General features: G+C 52.7%; 1 protein-coding gene across 5 annotated transcripts in view; it reads right to left on the bottom strand.

Annotated features, from left to right (window-relative positions):
* Positions 1 to 27,753, bottom strand: part of smarcal1 (SWI/SNF related, matrix associated, actin dependent regulator of chromatin, subfamily a-like 1) — a 186,148-nt gene that overhangs the window by 61,192 nt on the left and 97,203 nt on the right. For 4 of the 5 annotated variants that reach the window (XM_072468333.1, XM_072468351.1, XM_072468359.1 and 1 more), the window contains 3 exons: positions 8,996 to 9,046; positions 1,303 to 1,486; positions 589 to 739 (listed from right to left, as the gene is read on the bottom strand). In XM_072468333.1, the coding sequence (XP_072324434.1) occupies positions 589 to 739; positions 1,303 to 1,486; positions 8,996 to 9,046 (386 nt within the window). The remainder of the gene's footprint in view (positions 1 to 588; positions 740 to 1,302; positions 1,487 to 8,995; positions 9,047 to 27,753) is intronic. The other variant, XM_072468343.1, reaches the window with a different exon arrangement.

Genomic DNA, 27,753 nt, shown 5'->3' with positions numbered 1-27,753 from the left:
CCCCCTTTAAATACTGACACACTCCCGGGGACCCCCTGTAAATACTGCCACACTCCCCGGGGACCCCCTGTAAATACTGACACACTCCCCGGGGACCCCCTGTAAATACTGACACCTCCCCGGGGACCCCCTGTAAATACGGACACCCTCCCCGGGTACCCCCCTGTAAATACAGACACCCTCCCCGGGGTCCCCCTGGAAATACTGACACACTCCCCGGGTACCCCCTGTAAATACAGACACACTCCCCGGGGACCCCCTGTAAATACTGACACACTCCCCGGGGATCCCCTGTAAATACTGACACACTCCCCTGGGACACCCCGTAAATACAGACACACTCCCCGGGGATGCCCTGTAAATACTGACACACTCCCCGGGGACCCCCTGTAAATACCCACCCTTCCTGGGAACCCCCTGTAAATACTGACACACGCCCCGGAGACCCCCTATAAGTACTGGGATTAGTTGATCGCTGTGTCTTTCTGGGACACTGAACTCGGATGCTCTGCTTCAGCCATTTCAGATCATTGTGACGAAGGTGCTGGATTTGAGAAGCGGTCTCTCCCGCTTTGGAACAGCCTGTACCTGTGCCCAGGTGAATCGCACAGAGGATGGAGCAATCACGAGCACTGGCCACTCTTTGCGGTAAATCGCAGCGATGCAAATGGCCTGAAGGGTCTTCCCGAGCCCCATGTCATCAGCCAATAGCAGACGGCCTCCCCGAGATATGGCAAAACTGTGGAGACAGAAAGTCTCAGTGACCATCACCAGGAAACATACATGACTTACCTCCAATTATAAACGAGGTCATTCAGCCCATCTATCAAGGAAACCCCTGCAGATCCGCCAGCACAGTCTGACTGCTTCCTGAATAATAGGAATGCATTATGCTAAAGACCATGGGGTGAACTGACAAAAGATTCCAGAATAGCTTTTCAAAGGGAAACACAAAAATATTTGAAAAAGTTTTTGCTTGTGGGGAAAGATGGGGAATGAAATTAAGGGAAAAGTGCTTCAAAAGGGCCTGAGAGACTGAACTGCCTTATTCTATGATTCACTGCACCAAACCTCCATAATTTAACAATTAATTAGTTGGTCTGAAACAGATGAAACAGTCCGAGTAATGGAAAGTTATATTCCAAGGTTGGAGTGAGTATATGAACTGCCTGCAGCTAAGGAGAGAGAGTTGTTTGTGGTCAGGCAGAGTGACTATTTGGAGGTAATCGGCCGTTACCTTTCCCAAGCCTCCCGGCCTCAATGATTATCCCTGTAAATTCAAACACAGAGACTGGGGCTTACTTCACTCCTTCCCTCTGGAACGGCATTAGGCTGTGAACGAGTTTGGAATCGACAGACGACAGGTCAGCCTCTGGGATCTCTGGCGGCTCCGGACAGCTCTTTTCAAATTGGGACAGGAAAATCTCCAGCACCCCTCGAGGGAACGGCTCGATTTGCACAGCAGTGATCCTCGACAAGGCACCAACTGAAATATACAGGAAGCCAACCAACGAGAAGGAAAACAATTTTAAAAGACTAATTTCTATCGCGTTTCACTATCTCAACAACATCTCATTGTTTTTCATACGGACATTGAAATTAGTATCAGGCTTGGGCCCTCGGCATCTCGAACCTACCCCGCCAACGTCCAAGGGAACTACACAAAGGCCATTTATATGGGCCTGGCCAATGGAGAAGACCAGTCGGAAGCAGAAAGGATCCCGTAACCTTTTTTGAAATTCTTAACGGTTGAAACATTAAGAATCCAGACTGTGGAATATAAACATCTTCTGTCACGGTCAAAGTGGAGAAGTGGGAGTCATGTCACATGACGAACCACTCCCCCCCCAGCTGGGAGAGTCAGTGACCCCGTCTAGGCTGAACTCCAATCAGTCAGCCACCCTCCATCAAACCAAGCGGCAGCCAGGCAAAGGGCTTTGCCCAGGTTTCAAAACAGAAAACGCTGGATAAACCCAGGAGGTTTGGCAGAGAAACAGAGTTAATATAGAGTCTGTATGATTCATTTTCAGAGTTAAGAGGGAGAAATGAGATGGATTTTATACTGATTAAGAGGGGGTGGGACAGGTGGAGCAAAATAGAAGGTCAGGGATGAGTGGGAGTCAGGAGACATTTGACAAAGATGTCATGGAACAGAAGACAAAAGGAGTGTTCAAGACTGAAGAAAGTGACAAAGGTAAGATAGCAGAATGTGTTAATAGCAGAACAGGGTCAGCGTTCTGTGACAACAAAGCTGAAGAACAATAGCCCTGTTTCTTTTTTTATGTGGTGGTGGGGGGGGGGGGGGTCATTGGGGTGAAAGTAATGGATTAAGAAAGGGGGTCAAGATGGAGGAGGGAGCTCATGTTGTTGAACTCAATGTTAAGTCCAGAAGACTTCTAATCAGAAGATGAGATGCTGTTCCTCCAGTTTGTGTTAGGCTAATCCGGACAAATGTGAGGTAATGCATTTTGGAAGGTCTAATGCAGGTAGGGAATATACGGTGAATGGTAGAACCCTCAAGAGTATTGAAAGTCAAAGAGATCTAGGAGTACAGGTCCACAGGTCACTGAAAGGGGCAACACAGGTGGAGAAGGTAGTCAAGAAGGCATACGGCATGCTTGCCTTCATTGGCCGGGGCATTGAGTATAAGAATTGGCAAGTCATGTTGCAGCTGTATAGAACCTTAGTTAGGCCACACTTGGAGTATAGTGTTCAATTCTGGTCGCCACACTACCAGAAGGATGTGGAGGCTTTAGAGAGGGTGCAGAAGAGATTTACCAGAATGTTGCCTGGTATGGAGGGCATGAGCTATGAGGAGCAATTGAATAAACTCGGTTTGTTCTCACTGGAACGAAGGAGGTTGAGGGGAGACCTGATAAAATTATGAGGGGCATAGACAGAGTGGATAGTCAGAGGCTTTTCCCCAGGGTAGAGGGGTCAATTACTAGGGGGCATAGGTTTAAGGTGAGAGGGGCAAGGTTTAGAGTAGATGTACGAGGCAAGTTTTTTACGCAGAGGGTAGTGGGTGCCTGGAACTCGCTACCGGAGGTGGTGGTGGAAGCAGGGACGATAGGGACATTTAAGGGGCATCTTGACAATACATGAATAGGATGGGAATAGAGAGATACGGACCCAGGAAGTGTAGAAGATTGTAGTTTAGTCGGGCAGCATGGTCGGCACGGGCTTGGAGGGCCGAAGGGCCTGTTCCTGTGCTGTACATTTCTTTGTTCTTTGTTTGCTTCACTGAAACATTGCAGGTGGCCAAGGACGGACATTTGGGCATGAGAGCAAGATGGTCAATTCAAATGGCAAGCAAGAGGAAGGTCAGGGTCATGCTTAGAGATGGAGCGCTAGCTTCCCCCATGTAGAGGAGACTATATTGGGAGGAACAAATATAGCACGCCAAATTAAAGGAGGTGCAAGTGAAACTCTGCTTCCGGGCAGCACGGTAGCACAGTGGTTAGCACTGTGGCTTCACAGCGCCAGGATCCCAGGTTCGATTCTCCGCTGGGTCACTGTGCGGAGTCTGCACGCTCTCCCCGTGTGTGCGTGGGTTTCCTCCGGGTGCTCCGGTTTCCTCCCACAGTCCAAAGACGTGCAGGTTAGGTGGATTGGCCATGATAAATTACCCTTAGTGTCCAAAAGGGTTAGGAGGGGTTATTGGGATAGGGTGGAAGTGAGGGCTTAAGTGGCGGATGCAGACTCGATGGGCTGAATGGCCTCCTTCTGCACTGTATGTTCTATGTACAAGTGAAAGGAGTGTTTGGGGCCTTGGGCAGTGGGGAGGCAGGAGGAAAAGGGGCAGGTATCACACATTCTACAATTGCATGGGAAGGTGCCACGGAAAGGGGAAAGAAGAGTTGGGGATGATGGAGGGGTTGACCAGGTGGTCAGTCCCTGCAGAATGCTGATATACGAGGAGAGGGGAAGATGTGTTGGTGATGGCATCATACTGGGGTTGCCAGAAAGGGTGCAGGATATTCCTTTGAATGTGGAGGACAGTGGGTTGAAAAGTGAGGACAAGGGGAACGTTGTCATGGTTCTGGGAGGGAGGGGAAGGGGGGTAGGTAGAAGTGTGAGTGATGGGTTGGACACAGGTGAGCGCCCTGTCGGTCACAGTGGGTGGGCAAGGGGGGTGCTATCACCAGAACTGGAGAGAGGGGTCACGGAAGGGAAGCATCAGCGATGGACCATGTGAAGATAAGAGAGGGGTGAAAAGTGGAAGCACAATCAACAAGTTTTCCAAGTCTTGGCAAGAACATGAAGCGACACCGATAGTCATCAATGTAACAGAGAAATAGTTATAGGAGGGGGCCCCGAGTAGGACTGGAACAAGGAATTTTGGCCAATGGTAGTGTCATGTCTGGTACAGGCTTGGCCGGCTGAAGGGCCTGTTCCTGTGCTGTATTGTTGTTTGTACTTAAGATAATGAGGGAGGTGTTGGGAACGAGGAGGAAAAACAATATGCACAAAGAATTGGGAAAGACAGATTACACTACATTGAGAAAGTCAGGTATCAGAGGTGGGGGTCAAAGATCGGGGCTAGGGTGACTGTGCCTACTCATGGACGCACAGGCTGGGAGCTGCAGGGCACATAGCCATGCAGCAATGTGATGCTCTGTCGATATCAGACCTCTGGATCAAAGAATGGCAGGACTGAGTACGAAATATTTCTGGAAGCAAGGATAGAAAGGGGATCCGGCATCTGGGTTTACATAGAAACATAGAGAATAGAAGCAGGAGACGACCAGTCGGCCCATCGAGCTTGCTCCACCATTCATTCTGATCATGGCTGATCATCAAGTTCAATACCCTGATCCCACCTCCACCCATATCCCTCGATCCGTTTAGTCCCAGAGCTGTATCTAATTCCTTCTTGAAATTACACAACGTTTTGGCCTCAACTACTTTCTGTGGGAGTGAATTCCAGATTCACCGCTCTCTGGTGAAGAAATTTCTCCTCACCTCAGTCCTAAAAGGTTTATCCCTTATCCTCAAACTATGACCCCTAGTTCTGGACCCCCCACCATCGGGAACATTCTTTCTGAATCTACCCCGTCTAATCCTGTTAGATTTTATAAGTTTCTATGAGATCCCCTCTCACTCTTCTAAACTCCAATGAATAGAATCCTAACAGATTTAGTCTCTCCTCACATGACAGTCCCGCCATCCCGGGAATCAGCCTGGTAAACCTTCGCTGCTCTCCCTCCACAGCAAGAACATCCTTCCTCAGAGAAGGACACCAAAGCTGCCCACAATACTCCAGGTGTGGCCTCCCCAATACTCTGTACAATTGCAGTAAAACATCTCTATTCCTATACTCAAATCCTCGCGCTATGAAGGCCAACATACCATTTGCCTTCTTTACTGCCTGCTGTACCCGCGTGCTTACTTTCAGCGACTGATACATTTAGTTCCCTCGTCCAGATCTTTAATATATAATGTGAACAGTTCGGGACCTAGCACAGCTCCCCGCGGTACCCCAATAGTCACTGCCTGCCAAGTGGAAAAAGACACATTTATTCCAACCAACTTTTTTTGCTTCCCGTCTGCTAACCAGCTTTCTATCCTTCTCAAGACACTACCCACAATCCCATGTGCTTTAATTTTACAATTAATCTGCTCTGTGAGACCTTGTCAAAAGCCTTTTGAAAGTCTAAATGAAATGAAATGAAAATCGCTTGTCACAAGTAGGCTTCAAATGAAGTTACTGTGAAAAGCCCCTAGTCGCCACATTCCGGCAGGGATGTTCAGGGAGGCTCCGGTTCTCTCTGGTCAAGAACAAAGAACAAAGAAATGTACAGCACAGGAACAGGCCCTTCGGCCCTCCAAGCCTGTGCCGACCATGCTGCCCGACTAAACTACAATCTTCTACACTTCCTGGGTCCGTATCCCTCTGTTCCCATCCTATTCATGTATTTGTCAAGATGCCCCTAACTCTAGTTATATCTCAAAACATTCCAGTAGATTTGTCAAGCATAATTTTCCTTTTATAAATCCATGCTGACTTTGTTTGATTACACCACTGCGTTCCAAATGATGTGCTATGAAATTCTTGATAAGTGACTCTCGCAACTTCCCTACTACTGACATTATGCTCACTGGTCTATAGTTCCCTGTTTTCTCCCTACCTCCCTTTTTGAATAGCGGGGTTAGATTCGCTACCCTTCAATCTGTAGGAATCATTCAGAAGCCAAAGAATTTTGAAAAATGACCACCAATGCATCTACTATTTCTGGGGCCACTTCCTTAAGATGAAGATTATCCGGCCCTGGAGATTTGGCCACCTTCAATCCCATTAATTTCCCCCAAAGCCATTTCTTTACTGATACTAATTTCCTTCAGCTCTGCACTCAAACTTGCGTCTCTCAGAACTTTCAGTACATTATTCATTTCTTCCTTTGTGAAGACAGAAACAAATAACTGATAGAAGAGAGAGTTGGGGTAAGAGGAGCATTTTCAAGATGACAACCTGTAACTGGTGGGAGTGCTACAGGGATCAGTGCTGCGGCCTAAATTATTTACAATATATATTAATGACTTAGACATGGAAAATGAATGCACTGCTGCCAAGTTTGCGGATGACACAAAAACAAGCGGAAAGGCAAGTGGTGAGGATAGTAATAACAACCTTTTATTGTCACAGTCTGAAGTTACCGTGAAAAGCCCCTAGATGCCACATTCCAGTGCCTGGTCGGGGAGGCTGGTACGGGAATTGACCCCGCGCTGCTGGCCTTGTTCTGCATTACAAACCAGCTGTCTAACCCACTGAGCTAAACCAGCCCTAATGGCGGATGCAAAGCACGACAGAGGGGTATCGACAGCTGAGTTGAGTGGGCATAAACCTGGCAGATTGAATTTATTGCAAGAAAATGTGTAGTTATGTACTTTGGCAGGAAGAATAAAGGAGCTGAATATTATTGGAGACAGACTGCAGAAAGTTTCAGCACAGAGGGATCTGGGGGTCCTCGTGCAAAAATCACAAAAAGCTCGCCTGCGAGTTCAGCAGGAGGCAAATGAAAATGAAAAAATGAAAATCGCTTATTGTCACAAGTAGGTTTCAAATGAAGTTACTGTGAAAAGCCCCTAGTCGCCACATTCCGGCGCCTGTTCGGGGAGGCTGGTATGGGAATTGAACCGTGCTGCTGGCCTGCCTTGGTCTGCTTTAAAAGCCAGCGATTCAGCCCTGTGCTAAACCAGCCCCTCGGAAATGGAATGTTGGCCTTTATTTCAAAGGGAATGGAGTATAAAAACAGGAAAGTCTTGCTAAAACTGTTCAAGGCACTAATTAGACCATATCCTGTGTGAACAGTTTTGGTCCCCTTATCTAAGGAAAACGTAGGAACACAGGAATGAGGAGAAGTCGGCCATTCAGCCCCTCGAGCCTGCTCCGCCATCCAACCAGATCCTGGCTGATCTCTTCCTGGTCTCAAATCCACCTCCCCGCCTGTTCCCCATATCCCTTTAGCCTGTTTTTTCATCAGAAATATATCTATCTTAGTCTTGAAACCATTTAATGACTGATTCCATCGCACTATGTGGTAGCGAGTTCCACACATTCACCACCCTCTGCGATTAGTTGTTCCTCCAGATAGACTGGCATAGATTATCGTAGAATTTACAGTGCAGAAGGAGGCCATTCAGCCCATCGAGTCTGCACCGGCTCTTGGAAAGAGCACCCTACCCAAGGTCAACACCGCCACCCTATCCCCATAACCCAATAAGCCCACCCAACACTATGGGCAATTTTGGACACTAAGGGCAATTTATCATGGCCAATCCACCTAACCCGCACATCTTTGGACTGTGGGAGGAAACCGGAGCACCCGGAGGAAACCCACGCACACACGGGGAGGATGTGCAGACTCCGCACAGACAGTGACCCAAGCTGGAATCGAACCTGGGACCCTGGAGCTGTGAAGCAATTGTGCTATCCACAAGGCTACCGTGCTGCATCTGAAGCAGTCCAGAGAAAGTTCACTCGGTTGATCCCGGGTTTGGAAGGATTTTATGAGGAGAGGTTGGGACTGTACTCATTGGAGTTTAGAAGAATGAGAGACGACCTTATAGGTTCCTTAGGGGGTTTGACAGGGTCGATGCTGTGAGGATGTTTCCCCTTGTGGGAGAGTCTAGGACCAGAGGGCAGAATCTCAGAGTGAGGGAGTCGCCCATTTCACACAGAGATGAGGAGGGATTTCAGCTCTCAGAGGGGAGTGAATCTGTGGAATTCTTTACCGCAGAGAGCTGTAGAGGCTGCGGCGTTCAGTATGTACAAGGCTCAAAGACACATTTTTATTCAGAAAGGGAATCAAGGGTTATGGGGTTAAGGCAGGAACATGACCAGGAAGCCAACGATAGGAAGAACAAAGGATTTACTTAACTCAACATAAAGTCTGCCCTCGGCGGTGACGATTTACATTCCACAGTCCCTGTTAGGACAACCAACATTTGATCGCTGCTTGGGCTGGTTTTTATGCTCAATCTTATGAACCCCAGCTGAGTGGCCCTCCGCCCCGTGGGGGTCATTGCAGGCGGAAAGTGGAGTTGAGGATTATATCAGATCTGCCACGATCTCATTGAATGGCGGAGCAGAATCAATGAGCTCAGTGGCCTACATTCGCTCCTATGTCTTCTGACCTACCTCTGCCCGTATTTCCGATGTTCACATGCATGGGAACACCACCACCTCTCCAAGCCGCACACTATCCACACTTGGAACTATCTCCATTCCTTCACTGTCACTGGGTCAAACTCCCTCCCTAACAGCACTACGGTGTACCTACACCTGATGGACTGCAGCAGTTGAAGTAGCAGCTCACGACCACTGCCTTCTCATGGGCAATAAAGCAGGGGGGGGGGGGGGGAATTGAAAAGGACAGGCGAGTAGAGAAAGAGGAGTGAGAGGGAGAGGTGGGAGCAATGGCGAGAAGGAGTGGGGTTCGGGTACGGGGGGGGGGGGGGGGGGAAAGAGGCAGATACTCAGTCCCATACTCACACAGCTGTCTGTAATCCTCCAACAGGAAACTCCACTTTCTTGTTTTCATATCTGAGAGCAAACAAAACAGGTCAGACTGAGCGGAGATTTAAAAAGCGCGGGAGCTGCGAGTCGGAGCGGAGATTTAAAAAGAGCGGGAGCTGCGAGTCGGAGCGGAGATTTAAAAAGCGCGGGAGCTGCGAGTCGGAGCGGAGATTTAAAAAGCGCGGGAGCTGCGAGTCGGAGCGGTGATTTAAAATGCGCGGGAGCTGCGAGTCGGAGCGGAGATTTAAAAAGAGCCGGAGCTGAGAGTCAGAGCGGAGATTTAAAAAGAGCCGGAGATGCGAGTCGGAGCAGAGATTTAAAAAGAGCCGGAGCTGAGAGTCAGAGCGGAGATTTAAAAAGAGCCGGAGATGCGAGTCGGAGCGGAGATTTAAAAAGCGCCGGAGCTGCGAGTCGGAGCGGAGATTTAAAAAGCACGGGAGTTGCGAGTCAGAGCGGAGATTTAAAAAGAGCGGGAGATGCGAGTCAGAGCGGAGATTTAAAAAGCACGGGAGTTGCGAGTCGGAGCGGAGATTTAAAAAGCGCGGGAGCTGCGAGTCAGAGCGGAGATTTAAAAAGCGCGGGAGCTGCGAGTCGGAGCGGAGATTTAAAAAGCACGGGAGCTGCGAGTCGGAGCGGAGATTTAAAAAGAGCGGGAGCTGCGAGTCGGAGCGGAGATTTAAAAAGCACGGGAGCTGCGAGTTGGAGCGGAGATTTAAAAAGCACGGGAGCTGCGAGTCGGAGCGGAGATTTAAAAAGCGCGGGAGCTGCGAGTCGGAGCGGAGATTTAAAAAGCGCGGGAGCTGCAAGTCAGAGCGGATATTTAAAAAGCACGGGAGCTGCGAGTCAGAGCGGAGATTTAAAAAGAGCCGGAGCTGTGAGTCAGAGCGGAGATTTAAAAAGCGCGGTAGCTGCGAGTCGGAGCGGAGATTTAAAAAGCGCGGGAGCTGTGAGTCGGAGCGGAGATTTAAAAAGAGCCGGAGATGCGAGTCGGAGCGGAGATTTAAAAAGAGCCGGAGATGCGAGTCGGAGCGGAGATTTAAAAAGAGCCGGAGCTGTGAGTCGGAGCGGAGATTTAAAAAACGCGGGAGCTGCGAGTCGGAGCGGAGATTTAAAAAGAGCCGGAGCTGCGAGTCAGAGCGGAGATTTAAAAAGCGCGGTAGCTGCGAGACGGAGCGGAGATTTAAAAAGAGCCGGAGATGCGAGTCGGAGCGGAGATTTAAAAAGAGCCGGAGCTGCGAGTCAGAGCGGAGATTTAAAAAGCGCGGTAGCTGCGAGACGGAGCGGAGATTTAAAAAGAGCGGGAGCTGTGAGTTGGAGCGGAGATTTAAAAAGAGCGGGAGCTGTGAGTTGGAGCGGAGATTTAAAAAGCGCGGGAGCTGCGAGTCAGAGCGGAGATTTAAAAAGCACGGGAGCTGCGAGTCAGAGCGGAGATTTAAAAAGCGCCGGAGCTGCGAGTCGGATCGGAGATTTAAAAAGCGCGGGAGCTGCGAGTCGGAGCGGAGATTTAAAAAGCACGGGAGCTGCGAGTCAGAGCGGAGATTTAAAAAGAGCCGGAGATGCGAGTCAGAGCGGAGATTTAAAAAGCGCGGTAGCTGCGAGACGGAGCGGAGATTTAAAAAGAGGGGGAGCTGTGAGTTGGAGCGGAGATTTAAAAAGCGCGGGAGCTGCGAGTCAGAGCGGAGATTTAAAAAGCACGGGAGCTGCGAGTCAGAGCGGAGATTTAAAAAGCGCCGGAGCTGCGAGTCGGATCGGAGATTTAAAAAGCGCCGGAGCTGCGAGTCGGAGCGGAGATTTAAAAAGCGCCGGAGCTGCGAGTCGGAGCGGAGATTTAAAAAGCACGGGAGCTGCGAGTCAGAGTGGAGATTTCAAAAGAGCCGGAGCTGTGAGTCAGAGCGGAGATTTAAAAAGCGCGGTAGCTGCGAGTCGGAGCGGAGATTTAAAAAGCGCGGGAGCTGTGAGTCGGAGCGGAGATTTAAAAAGAGCCGGAGATGCGATTCGGAGCGGAGATTAAAAAAGAGCCGGAGATGCGAGTCGGAGCGGAGATTTAAAAAGAGCCGGAGCTGTGAGTCGGAGCGGAGATTTAAAAAACGCGGGAGCTGCGAGTCAGAGCGGAGATTTAAAAAGCACGGGAGCTGCGAGTCAGAGCGGAGATTTAAAAAGCGCCGGAGCTGCGAGTCGGATCGGAGATTTAAAAAGCGCCGGAGCTGCGAGTCGGAGCGGAGATTTAAAAAGCGCCGGAGCTGCGAGTCGGAGCGGAGATTTAAAAAGCAAGGGAGCTGCGAGTCGGAGCGGAGATTTAAAAAGCAAGGGAGCTGCGAGTCGGAGCGGAGATTTAAAAAGCGCGGGAGCTGCGAGTCGGAGCGGAGATTTAAAAAGCGCCGGAGCTGCGAGTCGGAGCGGAGATTTAAAAAGCGCCGGAGCTGCGAGTCGGAGCGGAGATTTAAAAAGCGCGGGAGCTGAGAGTCGGAGCGGAGATTTAAAAAGCGCGGGAGCTGCGAGTCGGAGCGGAGATTTAAAAACGCGGGAGCTGCGAGTCAGGGCGGAGATTTAAAAAGCGCGGGAGCTGCGAGTCGGAGCGTAGATTTAAAAAGCGCGGGAGCTGCGAGTCGGAGCGTAGATTTAAAATGCGCGGGAGCTGCGAGTCGGAGCGGAGATTTAAAAAGAGCGGGAGCTGCGAGTCGGAGCGGAGATTTAAAAAGCGCCGGAGCTGCGAGTCAGAGCGGAGATTTAAAAAGAGCCGGAGCTGCGAGTCAGAGCGGAGATTTAAAAAGCGCGGGAGCTGCGAGTCGGAGCAGAGATTTAAAAAGAGCCGGAGCTGCGAGTCGGAGCGGAGATTTAAAAAGCAAGGGAGCTGCGAGTCGGAGCAGAGATTTAAAAAGCGCCGGAGCTGCGAGTCGCAGCGGAGATTTAAAAAGCAAGGGAGCTGCGAGTCGGAGCGGAGATTTAAAAAGCGCGGGAGCTGCGAGTCGGAGCGGAGATTTAAAAAGCGCCGGAGCTGCGAGTCGGAGCGGAGATTTAAAAAGCGCGGGAGCTGAGAGTCGGAGCGGAGATTTAAAAAGCGCGGGAGCTGCGAGTCGGAGCGGAGATTTAAAAACGCGGGAGCTGCGAGTCAGAGCGGAGATTTAAAAAGCGCGGGAGCTGCGAGTCGGAGCGTAGGTTTAAAAAGCGCGGGAGCTGCGAGTCGGAGCGTAGATTTAAAATGCGCGGGAGCTGCGAGTCGGAGCGGAGATTTAAAAAGAGCGGGAGCTGCGAGTCGGAGCGGAGATTTAAAAAGCGCCGGAGCTGCGAGTCGGAGCGGAGATTTAAAAAGAGCCGGAGCTGCGAGTCGGAGCGGAGATTTAAAAAGCGCGGTAGCTGCGAGTCGGAGCGGAGATTTAAAAAGAGCGGGAGCTGCGAGTCGGAGCAGAGATTTAAAAAGAGCCGGAGCTGCGAGTCGGAGCGGAGATTTAAAAAGCGCGGTAGCTGCGAGTCGGAGCGGAGATTTAAAAAGCAAGGGAGCTGCGAGTCGGAGCGGAGATTTAAAAAGCGCCGGAGCTGCGAGTCAGAGCGGAGATTTAAAAAGCGCGGGAGCTGCGAGTCGGAGCGGAGATTTAAAAAGCGAGGGAGCTGCGAGTCGGAGCGGAGATTTAAAAAGCGCGGGAGCTGCGAGTCAGAGCGGAGATTTAAAAAGCGCCGGAACTGCGAGTCAGAGCGGAGATTTAAAAACGCGGGAGCTGCGAGTCGGAGCGGAGATTTAAAAAGCGCGGGAGCTGCGAGTCAGAGCGGAGATTTAAAAAGCGCCGGAGCTGCGAGTCAGAGCGGAGATTTAAAAAGAGCGGGAGATGCGAGTCGGAGCGGAGATTTAAAAAGCGCGGGAGCTGCGAGTCGGAGCGGAGATTTAAAAAGCGCGGGAGCTGCGAGTCGGAGCGGAGATTTAAAAAGCGCGGGAGCTGCGAGTCGGAGCGGAGATTTAAAAACGCGGGAGCTGCGAGTCAGAGCGGAGATTTAAAAAGCGCGGGAGCTGCGAGTCGGAGCGTAGATTTAAAAAGCGCGGGAGCTGCGAGTCGGAGCGTAGATTTAAAATGCGCGGGAGCTGCGAGTCGGAGCGGAGATTTAAAAAGAGCGGGAGCTGCGAGTCGGAGCGGAGATTTAAAAAGCGCCGGAGCTGCGAGTCAGAGCGGAGATTTAAAAAGAGCCGGAGCTGCGAGTCAGAGCGGAGATTTAAAAAGCGCGGGAGCTGCGAGTCGGAGCAGAGATTTAAAAAGAGCCGGAGCTGCGAGTCGGAGCGGAGATTTAAAAAGCAAGGGAGCTGCGAGTCGGAGCAGAGATTTAAAAAGCGCCGGAGCTGCGAGTCGCAGCGGAGATTTAAAAAGCAAGGGAGCTGCGAGTCGGAGCGGAGATTTAAAAAGCGCGGGAGCTGCGAGTCGGAGCGGAGATTTAAAAAGCGCCGGAGCTGCGAGTCGGAGCGGAGATTTAAAAAGCGCGGGAGCTGAGAGTCGGAGCGGAGATTTAAAAAGCGCGGGAGCTGCGAGTCGGAGCGGAGATTTAAAAACGCGGGAGCTGCGAGTCAGAGCGGAGATTTAAAAAGCGCGGGAGCTGCGAGTCGGAGCGTAGGTTTAAAAAGCGCGGGAGCTGCGAGTCGGAGCGTAGGTTTAAAAAGCGCGGGAGCTGCGAGTCGGAGCGTAGATTTAAAATGCGCGGGAGCTGCGAGTCGGAGCGGAGATTTAAAAAGAGCGGGAGCTGCGAGTCGGAGCGGAGATTTAAAAAGCGCCGGAGCTGCGAGTCGGAGCGGAGATTTAAAAAGAGCCGGAGCTGCGAGTCGGAGCGGAGATTTAAAAAGCGCGGTAGCTGCGAGTCGGAGCGGAGATTTAAAAAGAGCGGGAGCTGCGAGTCGGAGCAGAGATTTAAAAAGAGCCGGAGCTGCGAGTCGGAGCGGAGATTTAAAAAGCGCGGTAGCTGCGAGTCGGAGCGGAGATTTAAAAAGCAAGGGAGCTGCGAGTCGGAGCGGAGATTTAAAAAGCGCCGGAGCTGCGAGTCAGAGCGGAGATTTAAAAAGCGCGGGAGCTGCGAGTCGGAGCGGAGATTTAAAAAGCGAGGGAGCTGCGAGTCGGAGCGGAGATTTAAAAAGCGCGGGAGCTGCGAGTCAGAGCGGAAATTTAAAAAGCGCCGGAGCTGCGAGTCAGAGCGGAGATTTAAAAACGCGGGAGCTGCGAGTCGGAGCGGAGATTTAAAAAGCGCGGGAGCTGCGAGTCAGAGCGGAGATTTAAAAAGCGCCGGAGCTGCGAGTCAGAGCGGAGATTTAAAAAGAGCGGGAGATGCGAGTCGGAGCGGAGATTTAAAAAGCGCGGGAGCTGCGAGTCGGAGCGGAGATTTAAAAAGCGCGGGAGCTGGGAGTCAGAGCGGAGATTTAAAAACGCGGGAGCTGCGAGTCGGAGCGGAGATTTAAAAAGCGCGGGAGCTGCGAGTCGGAGCGGAGATTTAAAAAGCACGGGAGCTGCGAGTCGGAGCGGAGATTTAAAAAGCACGGGAGCTGCGAGTCGGAGCGGAGATTTAAAAAGAGCGGGAGCTGCGAGTCGGAGCGGAGATTTAAAAAGCGCGGGAGCTGCGAGTCGGAGCGGAGATTTAAAAAGCACAGGAGCTGCGAGTCAGAGCGGAGATTTAAAAAGAGCGGGTGCTGCGAGTCGGAGCAGAAATTTAAAAAGAGCGGGAGCTGTGAGTCAGAGCGGAGATTTAAAAGCGCGGGAGCTGCGAGTCGGAGCGGAGATTTAAAAAGAGCGGGAGCTGCGAGTCGGAGCGGAGATTTAAAAAGAGCGGGAGCTGCGAGTCGGAGCGGAGATTTAAAAAGAGTGGGAGCTGCGAGTCGGAGCGGAGATTTAAAAAGAGCGGGAGCTGCGAGTCGGAGCGGAGATTTAGAAAGAGCCGGAGCTGCGAGTCGGAGCGGAGATTTAAAAAGCGCCGGAGCTGCGAGTCGGAGCGGAGATTTAAAAAGAGTGGGAGCTGCGAGTCGGAGCGGAGATTTAAAAAGCACGGGAGGTGAGAGTCGGAGCGGAGATTTAAAAAGAGCTGGAGCTGCGAGTCGGAGAGGAGATTTAAAAAGAGTGGGAGCTGCGAGTCGGGGCAGAGATTTAAAAAGAGCGGGAGCTGCGAGTCGGGGCAGAGATTTAAAAAGAGCGGGAGCTGCGAGTCGGGGCAGAGATTTAAAAAGAGCGGGAGCTGCGAGTCGGGGCAGAGATTTAAAAAGAGCGGGAGCTGCGAGTCGGAGCGGAGATTTAAAAAGAGCGGGAGTTGCGAGTCGGAGCGGAGACTTAAAAAGCGCGGGAGCTGAGAGTCGGGGCAGAGATTTTAAAAGAGCCAGAGCTGCGAGTCGGAGCAGAAATTTGAAAAGAGCCAGAGCTGCGAGTCGGAGCAGAGATTTTAAAAGAGCGGGAGTTGCGAGCCAGAGCGGAGATTTAAAAAGAGCCGGAGCTGCGAGTCAGAGCGGAGATTTAAAAAGCGCGGGAGCTGCGAGTCGCAGCAGAGATTTAAAAAGAGCGGGAGCTGCGAGTCAGAGCGGAGATTTAAAAAGAGCGGAAGCTGCGAGTCAGAGCGGAGATTTAAAAAGAGCGGAAGCTGCGAGTCGGAGCGGAGATTTAAAAAGAGCCGGAGCTGCGAGTCGGAGCGGAGATTTAAAATGCGCGGGAGCTGTGAGTCGGAGCAGAGATTTAAAAAGAGCCGGATATGCGAGTCGGAGCAGAGATTTCAAAAGCGCCGGAGCTGCGAGTCAGAGCGGAGATCTAAAAAGCGCGGGAGTTGCGAGTCGGAGCGGAGATTTAAAAAGCGCGGGAGCTGCGAGTCGGAGCGGAAATTGAAAAAGCACGGGAGCTGCGAGTCAGAGCGGAGATTTAAAAACGCGGGAGCTGCGAGTCGGAGCGGAGATTTAAAAAGAGCGGGAGCTGCGAGTCGGAGCGGAGATTTAAAAAGCGCGGGAGCTGAGAGTCGGAGCGGAGATTTAAAAAGAGCGGGGGCTGCGAGTCGGAGCGGAGATTTAAAAAGAGCCGGAGCTGAGAGTCAGAGCGGTGATTTAAAAAGCGCGGGAGCTGCGAGTCGGAGCGGAGATTTAAAAAGCGCCGGAGCTGCGAGTCGGAGCGGAGATTTAAAAAGAGCCGGAGATGCGAGTCGGAGCGGAGATTTAAAAAGAGCCGGAGCTGCGAGTCGGCGCGGAGATTTAAAAAGCGCGGGAGCTGCGAGTCGCAGCAGAGATTTAAAAAGAGCCGGAGATGCGAGTCGGAGCGGAGATTTAAAAAGAGCGGGAGCTGCGAGTCAGAGCGGAGATTTAAAAAGAGCGGAAGCTGCGAGTCGGAGCGGAGATTTAAAAAGAGCCGGAGCTGCGAGTCGGAGCGGAGATTTAAAATGCGCGGTAGCTGCGAGTCGGAGCGGAGATTTAAAATGCGCGGGAGCTGCGAGTCGGAGCGGAGATTTAAAAAGCAAGGGAGCTGCGAGTCAGAGCGGAGATTTAAAAAGCAAGGGAGCTGCGAGTCAGAGCGGAGATTTAAAAAGCAAGGGAGCTGCGAGTCAGAGCGGAGATTTAAAAAGCAAGGGAGCTGCGAGTCGGAGCGGAGATTTAAAAAGAGCGGGAGCTGCGAGTCAGAGCGGAGATTTAAAAAGAGCCGGAGCTGTGAGTCAGAGCGGAGATTTAAAAAGCACGGGAGCTGCGAGTCGGAGCGTAGATTTAAAAAGCAAGGGAGCTGCGAGTCAGAGCGGAGATTTAAAAAGCAAGGGAGCTGCGAGTCAGAGCGGAGATTTAAAAAGCAAGGGAGCTGCGAGTCAGAGCGGAGATTTAAAAAGCAAGGGAGCTGCGAGTCGGAGCGGAGATTTAAAAAGAGCGGGAGCTGCGAGTCAGAGCGGAGATTTAAAATGCGCGGGAGCTGCGAGCCGGGGCAGAGATTTAAAAAGAGCCGGAGATGCGAGTCGGAGCGGAGATTTAAAAAGAGCGGGAGCTGCGAGTCGGAGCGGAGATTTAAAAAGCGCGGGAGCTGCGAGTCGGAGCAGAGATTTAAAAAGAGCCGGAGATGCGAGTCGGAGCGGAGATTTAATAAGAGCGGGAGCTGTGAGTCAGAGCGGAGATTTAAAAAGCGCGGTAGCTGCGAGTCAGAGCGGAGATTTCAAAAGCGCCGGAGCTGTGAGTCAGAGCGGAGATTTAAAAAGCGCGGTAGCTGCGAGTCGGAGCGGAGATTTAAAAAGCGCGGGAGCTGCGAGTCGGAGCGGAGATTTAAAAAGCGCAGGAGCTGCGAGTCGGAGCGGAGATTTAAAAAGCGTGGGAGCTGCGAGTCGGAGTGGAGATTTAAAAAGAGCGGTAGCTGCGAGTCGGAGCGGAGATTTAAAAAGAGCGGGAGCTGCGAGTTGGAGCGGAGATTTAAAAAGCACGGGAGCTGCGAGTTGGAGCGGAGATATAAAAAGCACGGGAGCTGCAAGTCGGAGCGGAGATTTAAAAAGCGCGGGAGCTGCGAGTCGGAGCGGAGATTTAAAAAGAGCGGGAGCTGCGAGCCGGGGCAGAGATTTAAAAAGAGCGGGAGCTGCGAGTTGGAGCGGAGATTTAAAAAGCGCGGGAGCTGCGAGTCGGAGCGGAGATTTAAAAAGAGCGGGAGCTGCGAGTCGGAGCAGAGATTTAAAAAGCACGGGAGCTGCGAGTTGGAGCGGAGATTTAAAAAGCACGGGAGCTGCGAGTCGGAGCGGAGATTTAAAAAGCGCGGGAGCTGCGAGTTGGAGCGGAGATTTAAAAAGCGCGGGAGCTGAGAGTCAGAGCGGAGATTTAAAAAGCGCGGGAGCTGCGAGTCGGAGCGGAGATTTAAAAAGAGCGGGAGCTGCGAGCCGGGGCAGAGATTTAAAAAGAGCGGGAGCTGCGAGTTGGAGCGTAGATTTAAAAAGCACGGGAGCTGCGAGTCGGAGCGGAGATTTAAAAAGCGCGGGAGCTGCGAGTTAGAGCGGAGATTTAAAAAGCGCGGGAGCTGCGAGTCGGAGCGGAGATTTAAAAAGCGTGGGAGCTGCGAGTCGGAGCGGAGATTTAAAAAGCGCGGGAGCTGCGAGTCGGAGCGGAGATTTAAAAAGCGCGGGAGCTGCGAGTCGGAGCGGAGATTTAAAAAGAGCCGGAGCTGTGAGTCAGAGCGGAGATTTAAAAAGCGCGGTAGCTGCGAGTCGGAGCGGAGATTTAAAAAGCGCGGGAGCTGCGAGTCAGAGCGGAGATTTAAAAAGCGCGGGAGCTGCGAGTCGGAGCGGACATTTAAAAAGCGCGGGAGCTGCGAGTCGGAGCGGAGATTTAAAAAGCGCGGGAGCTGCGAGTCGGAGCGGAGATTTAAAAAGCGCGGGAGCTGCGAGTCGGAGCGGACATTTAAAAAGCGCGGGAGCTGCGAGTCGGAGCGGAGATTTAAAAAGAGCGGGAGCTGCGAGTTGGAGCGGAGATTTAAAAAGCACGGGAGCTGCGAGTTGGAGCGGAGATTTAAAAAGCACGGGAGCTGCGAGTCGGAGCGGAGATTTAAAAAGCGCGGGAGCTACGAGTCGGAGCGGAGATTTAAAAAGAGCGGGAGCTGCGAGCCGGAGCAGAGATTTAAAAAGAGCGGGAGCTGCGAGTTGGAGCGGAGATTTAAAAAGCGCGGGAGCTGCGAGTCGGAGCGGAGATTTAAAAAGAGCGGGAGCTGCGAGTCAGAGCGGAGATTTAAAAAGCGCGGGAGCTGCGAGTCGGAGCGGAGATTTAAAAAGCGCGGGAGCTGCGAGTCGGAGCGGAGATTTAAAAAGAGCGGGAGCTGCGAGTTGGAGCGGAGATTTAAAAAGCACGGGAGCTGCGAGTTGGAGCGGAGATTTAAAAAGCGCCGGAGCTGCGAGTCGGAGCGGAGATTTAAAAAGCGCGGGAGCTGAGAGTCGGAGCGGAGATTTAAAAAGCGCGGGAGCTGCGAGTCGGAGCGGAGATTTAAAAACGCGGGAGCTGCGAGTCAGAGCGGAGATTTAAAAAGCGCGGGAGCTGCGAGTCGGAGTGCAGATTTAAAAAGCGCGGGAGCTGCGAGTCGGAGCGTAGATTTAAAATGCGCGGGAGCTGCGAGTCGGAGCGGAGATTTAAAAAGAGCGGGAGCTGCGAGTCGGAGCGGAGATTTAAAAAGCGCCGGAGCTGCGAGTCAGAGCGGAGATTTAAAAAGAGCCGGAGCTGCGAGTCAGAGCGGAGATTTAAAAAGCGCGGGAGCTGCGAGTCGGAGCAGAGATTTAAAAAGCGCGGGAGCTGCGAGTCAGAGCGGAGATTTAAAAAGCGCCGGAGCTGCGAGTCAGAGCGGAGATTTAAAAAGAGCGGGAGATGCGAGTCGGAGCGGAGATTTAAAAAGCGCGGGAGCTGCGAGTCGGAGCGGAGATTTAAAAAGCGCGGGAGCTGCGAGTCAGAGCGGAGATTTAAAAACGCGGGAGCTGCGAGTCGGAGCGGAGATTTAAAAAGCGCGGGAGCTGCGAGTCGGAGCGGAGATTTAAAAAGCACGGGAGCTGCGAGTCGGAGCGGAGATTTAAAAAGCACGGGAGCTGCGAGTCGGAGCGGAGATTTAAAAAGAGCGGGAGCTGCGAGTCGGAGCGGAGATTTAAAAAGCGCGGGAGCTGCGAGTCGGAGCGGAGATTTAAAAAGCACAGGAGCTGCGAGTCAGAGCGGAGATTTAAAAAGAGCGGGTGCTGCGAGTCGGAGCAGAAATTTAAAAAGAGCGGGAGCTGTGAGTCAGAGCGGAGATTTAAAAGCGCGGGAGCTGCGAGTCGGAGCGGAGATTTAAAAAGAGCGGGAGCTGCGAGTCGGAGCGGAGATTTAAAAAGAGCGGGAGCTGCGAGTCGGAGCGGAGATTTAAAAAGAGTGGGAGCTGCGAGTCGGAGCGGAGATTTAAAAAGAGCGGGAGCTGCGAGTCGGAGCGGAGATTTAGAAAGAGCCGGAGCTGCGAGTCGGAGCGGAGATTTAAAAAGCGCCGGAGCTGCGAGTCGGAGCGGAGATTTAAAAAGAGTGGGAGCTGCGAGTCGGAGCGGAGATTTAAAAAGCACGGGAGGTGAGAGTCGGAGCGGAGATTTAAAAAGAGCTGGAGCTGCGAGTCGGAGAGGAGATTTAAAAAGAGTGGGAGCTGCGAGTCGGGGCAGAGATTTAAAAAGAGCGGGAGCTGCGAGTCGGGGCAGAGATTTAAAAAGAGCGGGAGCTGCGAGTCGGGGCAGAGATTTAAAAAGAGCGGGAGCTGCGAGTCGGGGCAGAGATTTAAAAAGAGCGGGAGCTGCGAGTCGGGGCAGAGATTTAAAAAGAGCGGGAGCTGCGAGTCGGAGCGGAGATTTAAAAAGAGCGGGAGTTGCGAGTCGGAGCGGAGATTTAAAAAGCGCGGGAGCTGAGAGTCGGGGCAGAGATTTTAAAAGAGCCAGAGCTGCGAGTCGGAGCAGAAATTTGAAAAGAGCCAGAGCTGCGAGTCGGAGCAGAGATTTTAAAAGAGCGGGAGTTGCGAGCCAGAGCGGAGATTTAAAAAGAGCCGGAGCTGCGAGTCAGAGCGGAGATTTAAAAAGCGCGGGAGCTGCGAGTCGCAGCAGAGATTTAAAAAGAGCGGGAGCTGCGAGTCAGAGCGGAGATTTAAAAAGAGCGGAAGCTGCGAGTCGGAGCGGAGATTTAAAAAGAGCCGGAGCTGCGAGTCGGAGCGGAGATTTAAAATGCGCGGGAGCTGTGATTCGGAGCAGAGATTTAAAAAGAGCCGGATATGCGAGTCGGAGCAGAGATTTCAAAAGCGCCGGAGCTGCGAGTCAGAGCGGAGATTTAAAAAGCGCGGGAGCTGCGAGTCGGAGCGGAGATTGAAAAAGCACGGGAGCTGCGAGTCAGAGCGGAGATTTAAAAACGCGGGAGCTGCGAGTCGGAGCGGAGATTTAAAAAGAGCGGGAGCTGCGAGTCGGAGCGGAGATTTAAAAAGCGCGGGAGCTGAGAGTCGGAGCGGAGATTTAAAAAGAGCGGGGGCTGCGAGTCGGAGCGGAGATTTAAAAAGAGCCGGAGCTGAGAGTCAGAGCGGTGATTTAAAAAGCGCGGGAGCTGCGAGTCGGAGCGGAGATTTAAAAAGCGCCGGAGCTGCGAGTCGGAGCGGAGATTTAAAAAGAGCCGGAGATGCGAGTCGGAGCGGAGATTTAAAAAGAGCCGGAGCTGCGAGTCGGCGCGGAGATTTAAAAAGCGCGGGAGCTGCGAGTCGCAGCAGAGATTTAAAAAGAGCCGGAGATGCGAGTCGGAGCGGAGATTTAAAAAGAGCCGGAGCTGAGAGTCAGAGCGGAGATTTAAAAAGCGCGGGAGCTGCGAGTCAGAGCGGAGATTTAAAAAGCGCGGGAGCTGCGAGTCAGAGCGGAGATTTAAAAAGAGCGGAAGCTGCGAGTCGGAGCGGAGATTTAAAAAGCGCGGGAGCTGAGAGTCAGAGCGGAGATTTAAAAAGCGCGGGAGCTGCGAGTCAGAGCGGAGATTTAAAAAGCGCGGGAGCTGAGAGTCAGAGCGGAGATTTAAAAAGCGCGGGAGCTGAGAGTCAGAGCGGAGATTTAAAAAGCGCGGGAGCTGCGAGTCGGAGCGGAGATTTAAAAAGAGCGGGAGCTGCGAGCCGGGGCAGAGATTTAAAAAGAGCGGGAGCTGCGAGTTGGAGCGGAGATTTAAAAAGCGCGGGAGCTGCGAGTCGGAGCGGAGATTTAAAAAGAGCGGGAGCTGCGAGTCGGAGCAGAGATTTAAAAAGCACGGGAGCTGCGAGTTGGAGCGGAGATTTAAAAAGCACGGGAGCTGCGAGTCGGAGCGGAGATTTAAAAAGCGCGGGAGCTGCGAGTTGGAGCGGAGATTTAAAAAGCGCGGGAGCTGAGAGTCAGAGCGGAGATTTAAAAAGCGCGGGAGCTGCGAGTCGGAGCGGAGATTTAAAAAGAGCGGGAGCTGCGAGCCGGGGCAGAGATTTAAAAAGAGCGGGAGCTGCGAGTTGGAGCGTAGATTTAAAAAGCACGGGAGCTGCGAGTCGGAGCGGAGATTTAAAAAGCGCGGGAGCTGCGAGTTAGAGCGGAGATTTAAAAAGCGCGGGAGCTGCGAGTCGGAGCGGAGATTTAAAAAGCGTGGGAGCTGCGAGTCGGAGCGGAGATTTAAAAAGAGCCAGAGCTGCGAGTCGGAGCGGAGATTTAAAAAGCGCGGGAGCTGCGAGTCGGAGCGGAGATTTAAAAAGAGCCGGAGCTGTGAGTCAGAGCGGAGATTTAAAAAGCGCGGTAGCTGCGAGTTGGAGCGGAGATTTAAAAAGCACGGGAGCTGCGAGTCGGAGCGGAGATTTAAAAAGCGCGGGAGCTACGAGTCGGAGCGGAGATTTAAAAAGAGCGGGAGCTGCGAGCCGGGGCAGAGATTTAAAAAGAGCGGGAGCTGCGAGTTGGAGCGGAGATTTAAAAAGCGCGGGAGCTGCGAGTCGGAGCGGAGATTTAAAAAGAGCGGGAGCTGCGAGTCGGATCGGAGATTTAAAAAGCGCCGGAGCTGCGAGTCGGAGCGGAGATTTAAAAAGCGCCGGAGCTGCGAGTCGGAGCGGAGATTTAAAAAGCAAGGGAGCTGCGAGTCGGAGCGGAGATTTAAAAAGCAAGGGAGCTGCGAGTCGGAGCGGAGATTTAAAAAGCGCGGGAGCTGCGAGTCGGAGCGGAGATTTAAAAAGCGCCGGAGCTGCGAGTCGGAGCGGAGATTTAAAAAGCGCCGGAGCTGCGAGTCGGAGCGGAGATTTAAAAAGCGCGGGAGCTGAGAGTCGGAGCGGAGATTTAAAAAGCGCGGGAGCTGCGAGTCGGAGCGGAGATTTAAAAACGCGGGAGCTGCGAGTCAGAGCGGAGATTTAAAAAGCGCGGGAGCTGCGAGTCGGAGCGTAGATTTAAAAAGCGCGGGAGCTGCGAGTCGGAGCGTAGATTTAAAATGCGCGGGAGCTGCGAGTCGGAGCGGAGATTTAAAAAGAGCGGGAGCTGCGAGTCGGAGCGGAGATTTAAAAAGCGCCGGAGCTGCGAGTCAGAGCGGAGATTTAAAAAGAGCCGGAGCTGCGAGTCAGAGCGGAGATTTAAAAAGCAAGGGAGCTGCGAGTCGGAGCAGAGATTTAAAAAGCGCCGGAGCTGCGAGTCGCAGCGGAGATTTAAAAAGCAAGGGAGCTGCGAGTCGGAGCGGAGATTTAAAAAGCGCGGGAGCTGCGAGTCGGAGCGGAGATTTAAAAAGCGCCGGAGCTGCGAGTCGGAGCGGAGATTTAAAAAGCGCGGGAGCTGAGAGTCGGAGCGGAGATTTAAAAAGCGCGGGAGCTGCGAGTCGGAGCGGAGATTTAAAAACGCGGGAGCTGCGAGTCAGAGCGGAGATTTAAAAAGCGCGGGAGCTGCGAGTCGGAGTGTAGATTTAAAAAGCGCGGGAGCTGCGAGTCGGAGCGTAGATTTAAAATGCGCGGGAGCTGCGAGTCGGAGCGGAGATTTAAAAAGAGCGGGAGCTGCGAGTCGGAGCGGAGATTTAAAAAGCGCCGGAGCTGCGAGTCAGAGCGGAGATTTAAAAAGAGCCGGAGCTGCGAGTCAGAGCGGAGATTTAAAAAGCGCGGGAGCTGCGAGTCGGAGCAGAGATTTAAAAAGAGCCGGAGCTGCGAGTCGGAGCGGAGATTTAAAAAGCGCGGTAGCTGCGAGTCGGAGCGGAGATTTAAAAAGCAAGGGAGCTGCAAGTCGGAGCGGAGATTTAAAAAGCGCCGGAGCTGCGAGTCAGAGCGGAGATTTAAAAAGCGCGGGAGCTGCGAGTCGGAGCGGAGATTTAAAAAGCGAGGGAGCTGCGAGTCGGAGCGGAGATTTAAAAAGCGCGGGAGCTGCGAGTCAGAGCGGAGATTTAAAAAGCGCCGGAGCTGCGAGTCAGAGCGGAGATTTAAAAAGAGCGGGAGATGCGAGTCGGAGCGGAGATTTAAAAAGAGCGGGAGCTGCGAGTCGGAGCGGAGATTTAAAAAGCGCGGGAGCTGCGAGTCAGAGCGGAGATTTAAAAACGCGGGAGCTGCGAGTCGGAGCGGAGATTTAAAAAGCGCGGGAGCTGCGAGTCGGAGCGGAGATTTAAAAAGAGCGGGAGCTGCGAGTCGGAGCGGAGATTTAAAAAGCACGGGAGCTGCGAGTCGGAGCGGAGATTTAAAAAGAGCGGGAGCTGCGAGTCGGAGCGGAGATTTAAAAAGAGCGGGAGCTGCGAGTCGGAGCGGAGATTTAAAAAGAGCGGGAGCTGCGAGTCGGAGCGGAGATTTAAAAAGAGTGGGAGCTGCGAGTCGGAGCGGAGATTTAAAAAGAGCGGGAGCTGCGAGTCGGAGCGGAGATTTAGAAAGAGCCGGAGCTGCGAGTCGGAGCGGAGATTTAAAAAGCGCCGGAGCTGCGAGTCGGAGCGGAGATTTAAAAAGAGTGGGAGCTGCGAGTCGGAGCGGAGATTTAAAAAGCACGGGAGGTGAGAGTCGGAGCGGAGATTTAAAAAGAGCTGGAGCTGCGAGTCGGAGAGGAGATTTAAAAAGAGTGGGAGCTGCGAGTCGGGGCAGAGATTTAAAAAGAGCGGGAGCTGCGAGTCGGGGCAGAGATTTAAAAAGAGCGGGAGCTGCGAGTCGGGGCAGAGATTTAAAAAGAGCGGGAGCTGCGAGTCGGGGCAGAGATTTAAAAAGAGCGGGAGCTGCGAGTCGGGGCAGAGATTTAAAAAGAGCGGGAGCTGCGAGTCGGAGCGGAGATTTAAAAAGAGCGGGAGTTGCGAGTCGGAGCGGAGATTTAAAAAGCGCGGGAGCTGAGAGTCGGGGCAGAGATTTTAAAAGAGCCAGAGCTGCGAGTCGGAGCAGAAATTTGAAAAGAGCCAGAGCTGCGAGTCGGAGCAGAGATTTTAAAAGAGCGGGAGTTGCGAGCCAGAGCGGAGATTTAAAAAGAGCCGGAGCTGCGAGTCAGAGCGGAGATTTAAAATGCGCGGGAGCTGTGATTCGGAGCAGAGATTTAAAAAGAGCCGGATATGCGAGTCGGAGCAGAGATTTCAAAAGCGCCGGAGCTGCGAGTCAGAGCGGAGATTTAAAAAGCGCGGGAGTTGCGAGTCGGAGCGGAGATTTAAAAAGCGCGGGAGCTGCGAGTCGGAGCGGAGATTGAAAAAGCACGGGAGCTGCGAGTCAGAGCGGAGATTTAAAAACGCGGGAGCTGCGAGTCGGAGCGGAGATTTAAAAAGAGCGGGAGCTGCGAGTCGGAGCGGAGATTTAAAAAGCGCGGGAGCTGAGAGTCGGAGCGGAGATTTAAAAAGAGCGGGGGCTGCGAGTCGGAGCGGAGATTTAAAAAGAGCCGGAGCTGAGAGTCAGAGCGGTGATTTAAAAAGCGCGGGAGCTGCGAGTCGGAGCGGAGATTTAAAAAGCGCCGGAGCTGCGAGTCGGAGCGGAGATTTAAAAAGAGCCGGAGATGCGAGTCGGAGCGGAGATTTAAAAAGAGCCGGAGCTGCGAGTCGGCGCGGAGATTTAAAAAGCGCGGGAGCTGCGAGTCGCAGCAGAGATTTAAAAAGAGCCGGAGATGCGAGTCGGAGCGGAGATTTAAAAAGAGCCGGAGCTGAGAGTCAGAGCGGAGATTTAAAAAGCGCGGGAGCTGCGAGTCAGAGCGGAGATTTAAAAAGCGCGGGAGCTGCGAGTCAGAGCGGAGACTTAAAAAGAGCGGAAGCTGCGAGTCGGAGCGGAGATTTAAAAAGCGCGGGAGCTGAGAGTCAGAGCGGAGATTTAAAAAGCGCGGGAGCTGCGAGTCAGAGCGGAGATTTAAAAAGCGCGGGAGCTGAGAGTCAGAGCGGAGATTTAAAAAGCGCGGGAGCTGAGAGTCAGAGCGGAGATTTAAAAAGCGCGGGAGCTGAGAGTCAGAGCGGAGATTTAAAAAGCGCGGGAGCTGCGAGTCAGAGCGGAGATTTAAAAAGAGCGGAAGCTGCGAGACTGAGCGGAGATTTAAAAAGAGCCGGAGCTGCGAGTCGGAGCGGAGATTTAAAATGCGCGGTAGCTGCGAGTCGGAGTGGAGATTTAAAATGCGCGGGAGCTGTGAGTCGGAGCAGAGATTTAAAAAGAGCCGGAGATGCGAGTCGGAGCAGAGATTTAAAAAGCGCCGGAGCTGCGAGTCAGAGCGGAGATTTAAAAAGCGCGGGAGTTGCGAGTCGGAGCGGAGATTTAAAAAGCGCGGGAGCTGCGAGTCGGAGCGGAGATTGAAAAAGCACGGGAGCTGCGAGTCAGAGCGGAGATTTAAAAACGCGGGAGCTGCGAGTCGGAGCGGAGATTTAAAAAGAGCGGGAGCTGCGAGTCGGAGCGGAGATTTAAAAAGCGCGGGAGCTGAGAGTCGGAGCGGAGATTTAAAAAGAGCCGGAGCTGAGAGTCAGAGCGGTGATTTAAAAAGCGCGGGAGCTGCGAGTCGGAGCGGAGATTTAAAAAGAGCCGGAGCTGAGAGTCAGAGCGGTGATTTAAAAAGCGCGGTAGCTGCGAGTCGGAGCGGAGATTTAAAAAGAGCCGGAGCTGAGAGTCAGAGCGGTGATTTAAAAAGCGCGGTAGCTGCGAGTCGGAGCGGAGATTTAAAAAGCAAGGGAGCTGCGAGTCGGAGCGGAGATTTAAAAAGCAAGGGAGCTGTGAGTCAGAGCGGAGATTTAAAAAGCACGGGAGCTGCGAGTCGGAGCGGAGATTTAAAAAGCAAGGGAGCTGCGAGTCAGAGCGGAGATTTAAAAAGCAAGGGAGCTGCGAGTCAGAGCGGAGATTTAAAAAGCAAGGGAGCTGCGAGTCAGAGCGGAGATTTAAAAAGCAAGGGAGCTGCGAGTCGGAGCGGAGATTTAAAAAGAGCGGGAGCTGCGAGTCAGAGCGGAGATTTAAAAAGAGCCGGAGCTGTGAGTCAGAGCGGAGATTTAAAAAGCACGGGAGCTGCGAGTCGGAGCGTAGATTTAAAAAGCAAGGGAGCTGCGAGTCAGAGCGGAGATTTAAAAAGCAAGGGAGCTGCGAGTCAGAGCGGAGATTTAAAAAGCAAGGGAGCTGCGAGTCGGAGCGGAGATTTAAAAAGAGCGGGAGCTGCGAGTCAGAGCGGAGATTTAATATGCGCGGGAGCTGCGAGCCGGGGCAGAGATTTAAAAAGAGCCGGAGGTGCGAGTCGGAGCGGAGATTTAAAAAGAGCGGGAGCTGCGAGTCGGAGCGGAGATTTAAAAAGCGCGGGAGCTGCGAGTCGGAGCAGAGATTTAAAAAGAGCCGGAGATGCGAGTCGGAGCGGAGATTTAAAAAGAGCGGGAGCTGTGAGTCAGAGCGGAGATTTAAAAAGCGCGGTAGCTGCGAGTCAGAGCGGAGATTTAAAAAGCGCCGGAGCTGTGAGTCAGAGCGGAGATTTAAAAAGCGCGGTAGCTGCGAGTCGGAGCGGAGATTTAAAAAGCGCGGGAGCTGCGAGTCGGAGCGGAGATTTAAAAAGCGCAGGAGCTGCGAGTCGGAGCGGAGATTTAAAAAGCGTGGGAGCTGCGAGTCGGAGTGGAGATTTAAAAAGAGCGGTAGCTGCGAGTCGGAGCGGAGATTTAAAAAGAGCGGGAGCTGCGAGTCGGAGCGGAGATTTAAAAAGCGCCGGAGCTGCGAGTCGGAGCGGAGATTTAAAAAGCGCCGGAGCTGCGAGTCGGAGCGGAGATTTAAAAAGCGCGGGAGCTGAGAGTCGGAGCGGATATTTAAAAAGCGCGGGAGCTGCGAGTCGGAGCGGAGATTTAAAAACGCGGGAGCTGCGAGTCAGAGCGGAGATTTAAAAAGCGCGGGAGCTGCGAGTCGGAGCGTAGATTTAAA

Source organism: Scyliorhinus torazame, chromosome 2, assembly GCF_047496885.1.
Source record: "Scyliorhinus torazame isolate Kashiwa2021f chromosome 2, sScyTor2.1, whole genome shotgun sequence".
Taxonomy (NCBI): domain Eukaryota; kingdom Metazoa; phylum Chordata; class Chondrichthyes; order Carcharhiniformes; family Scyliorhinidae; genus Scyliorhinus; species Scyliorhinus torazame.
This window is presented reverse-complemented; position numbering and strand designations above follow the sequence as displayed.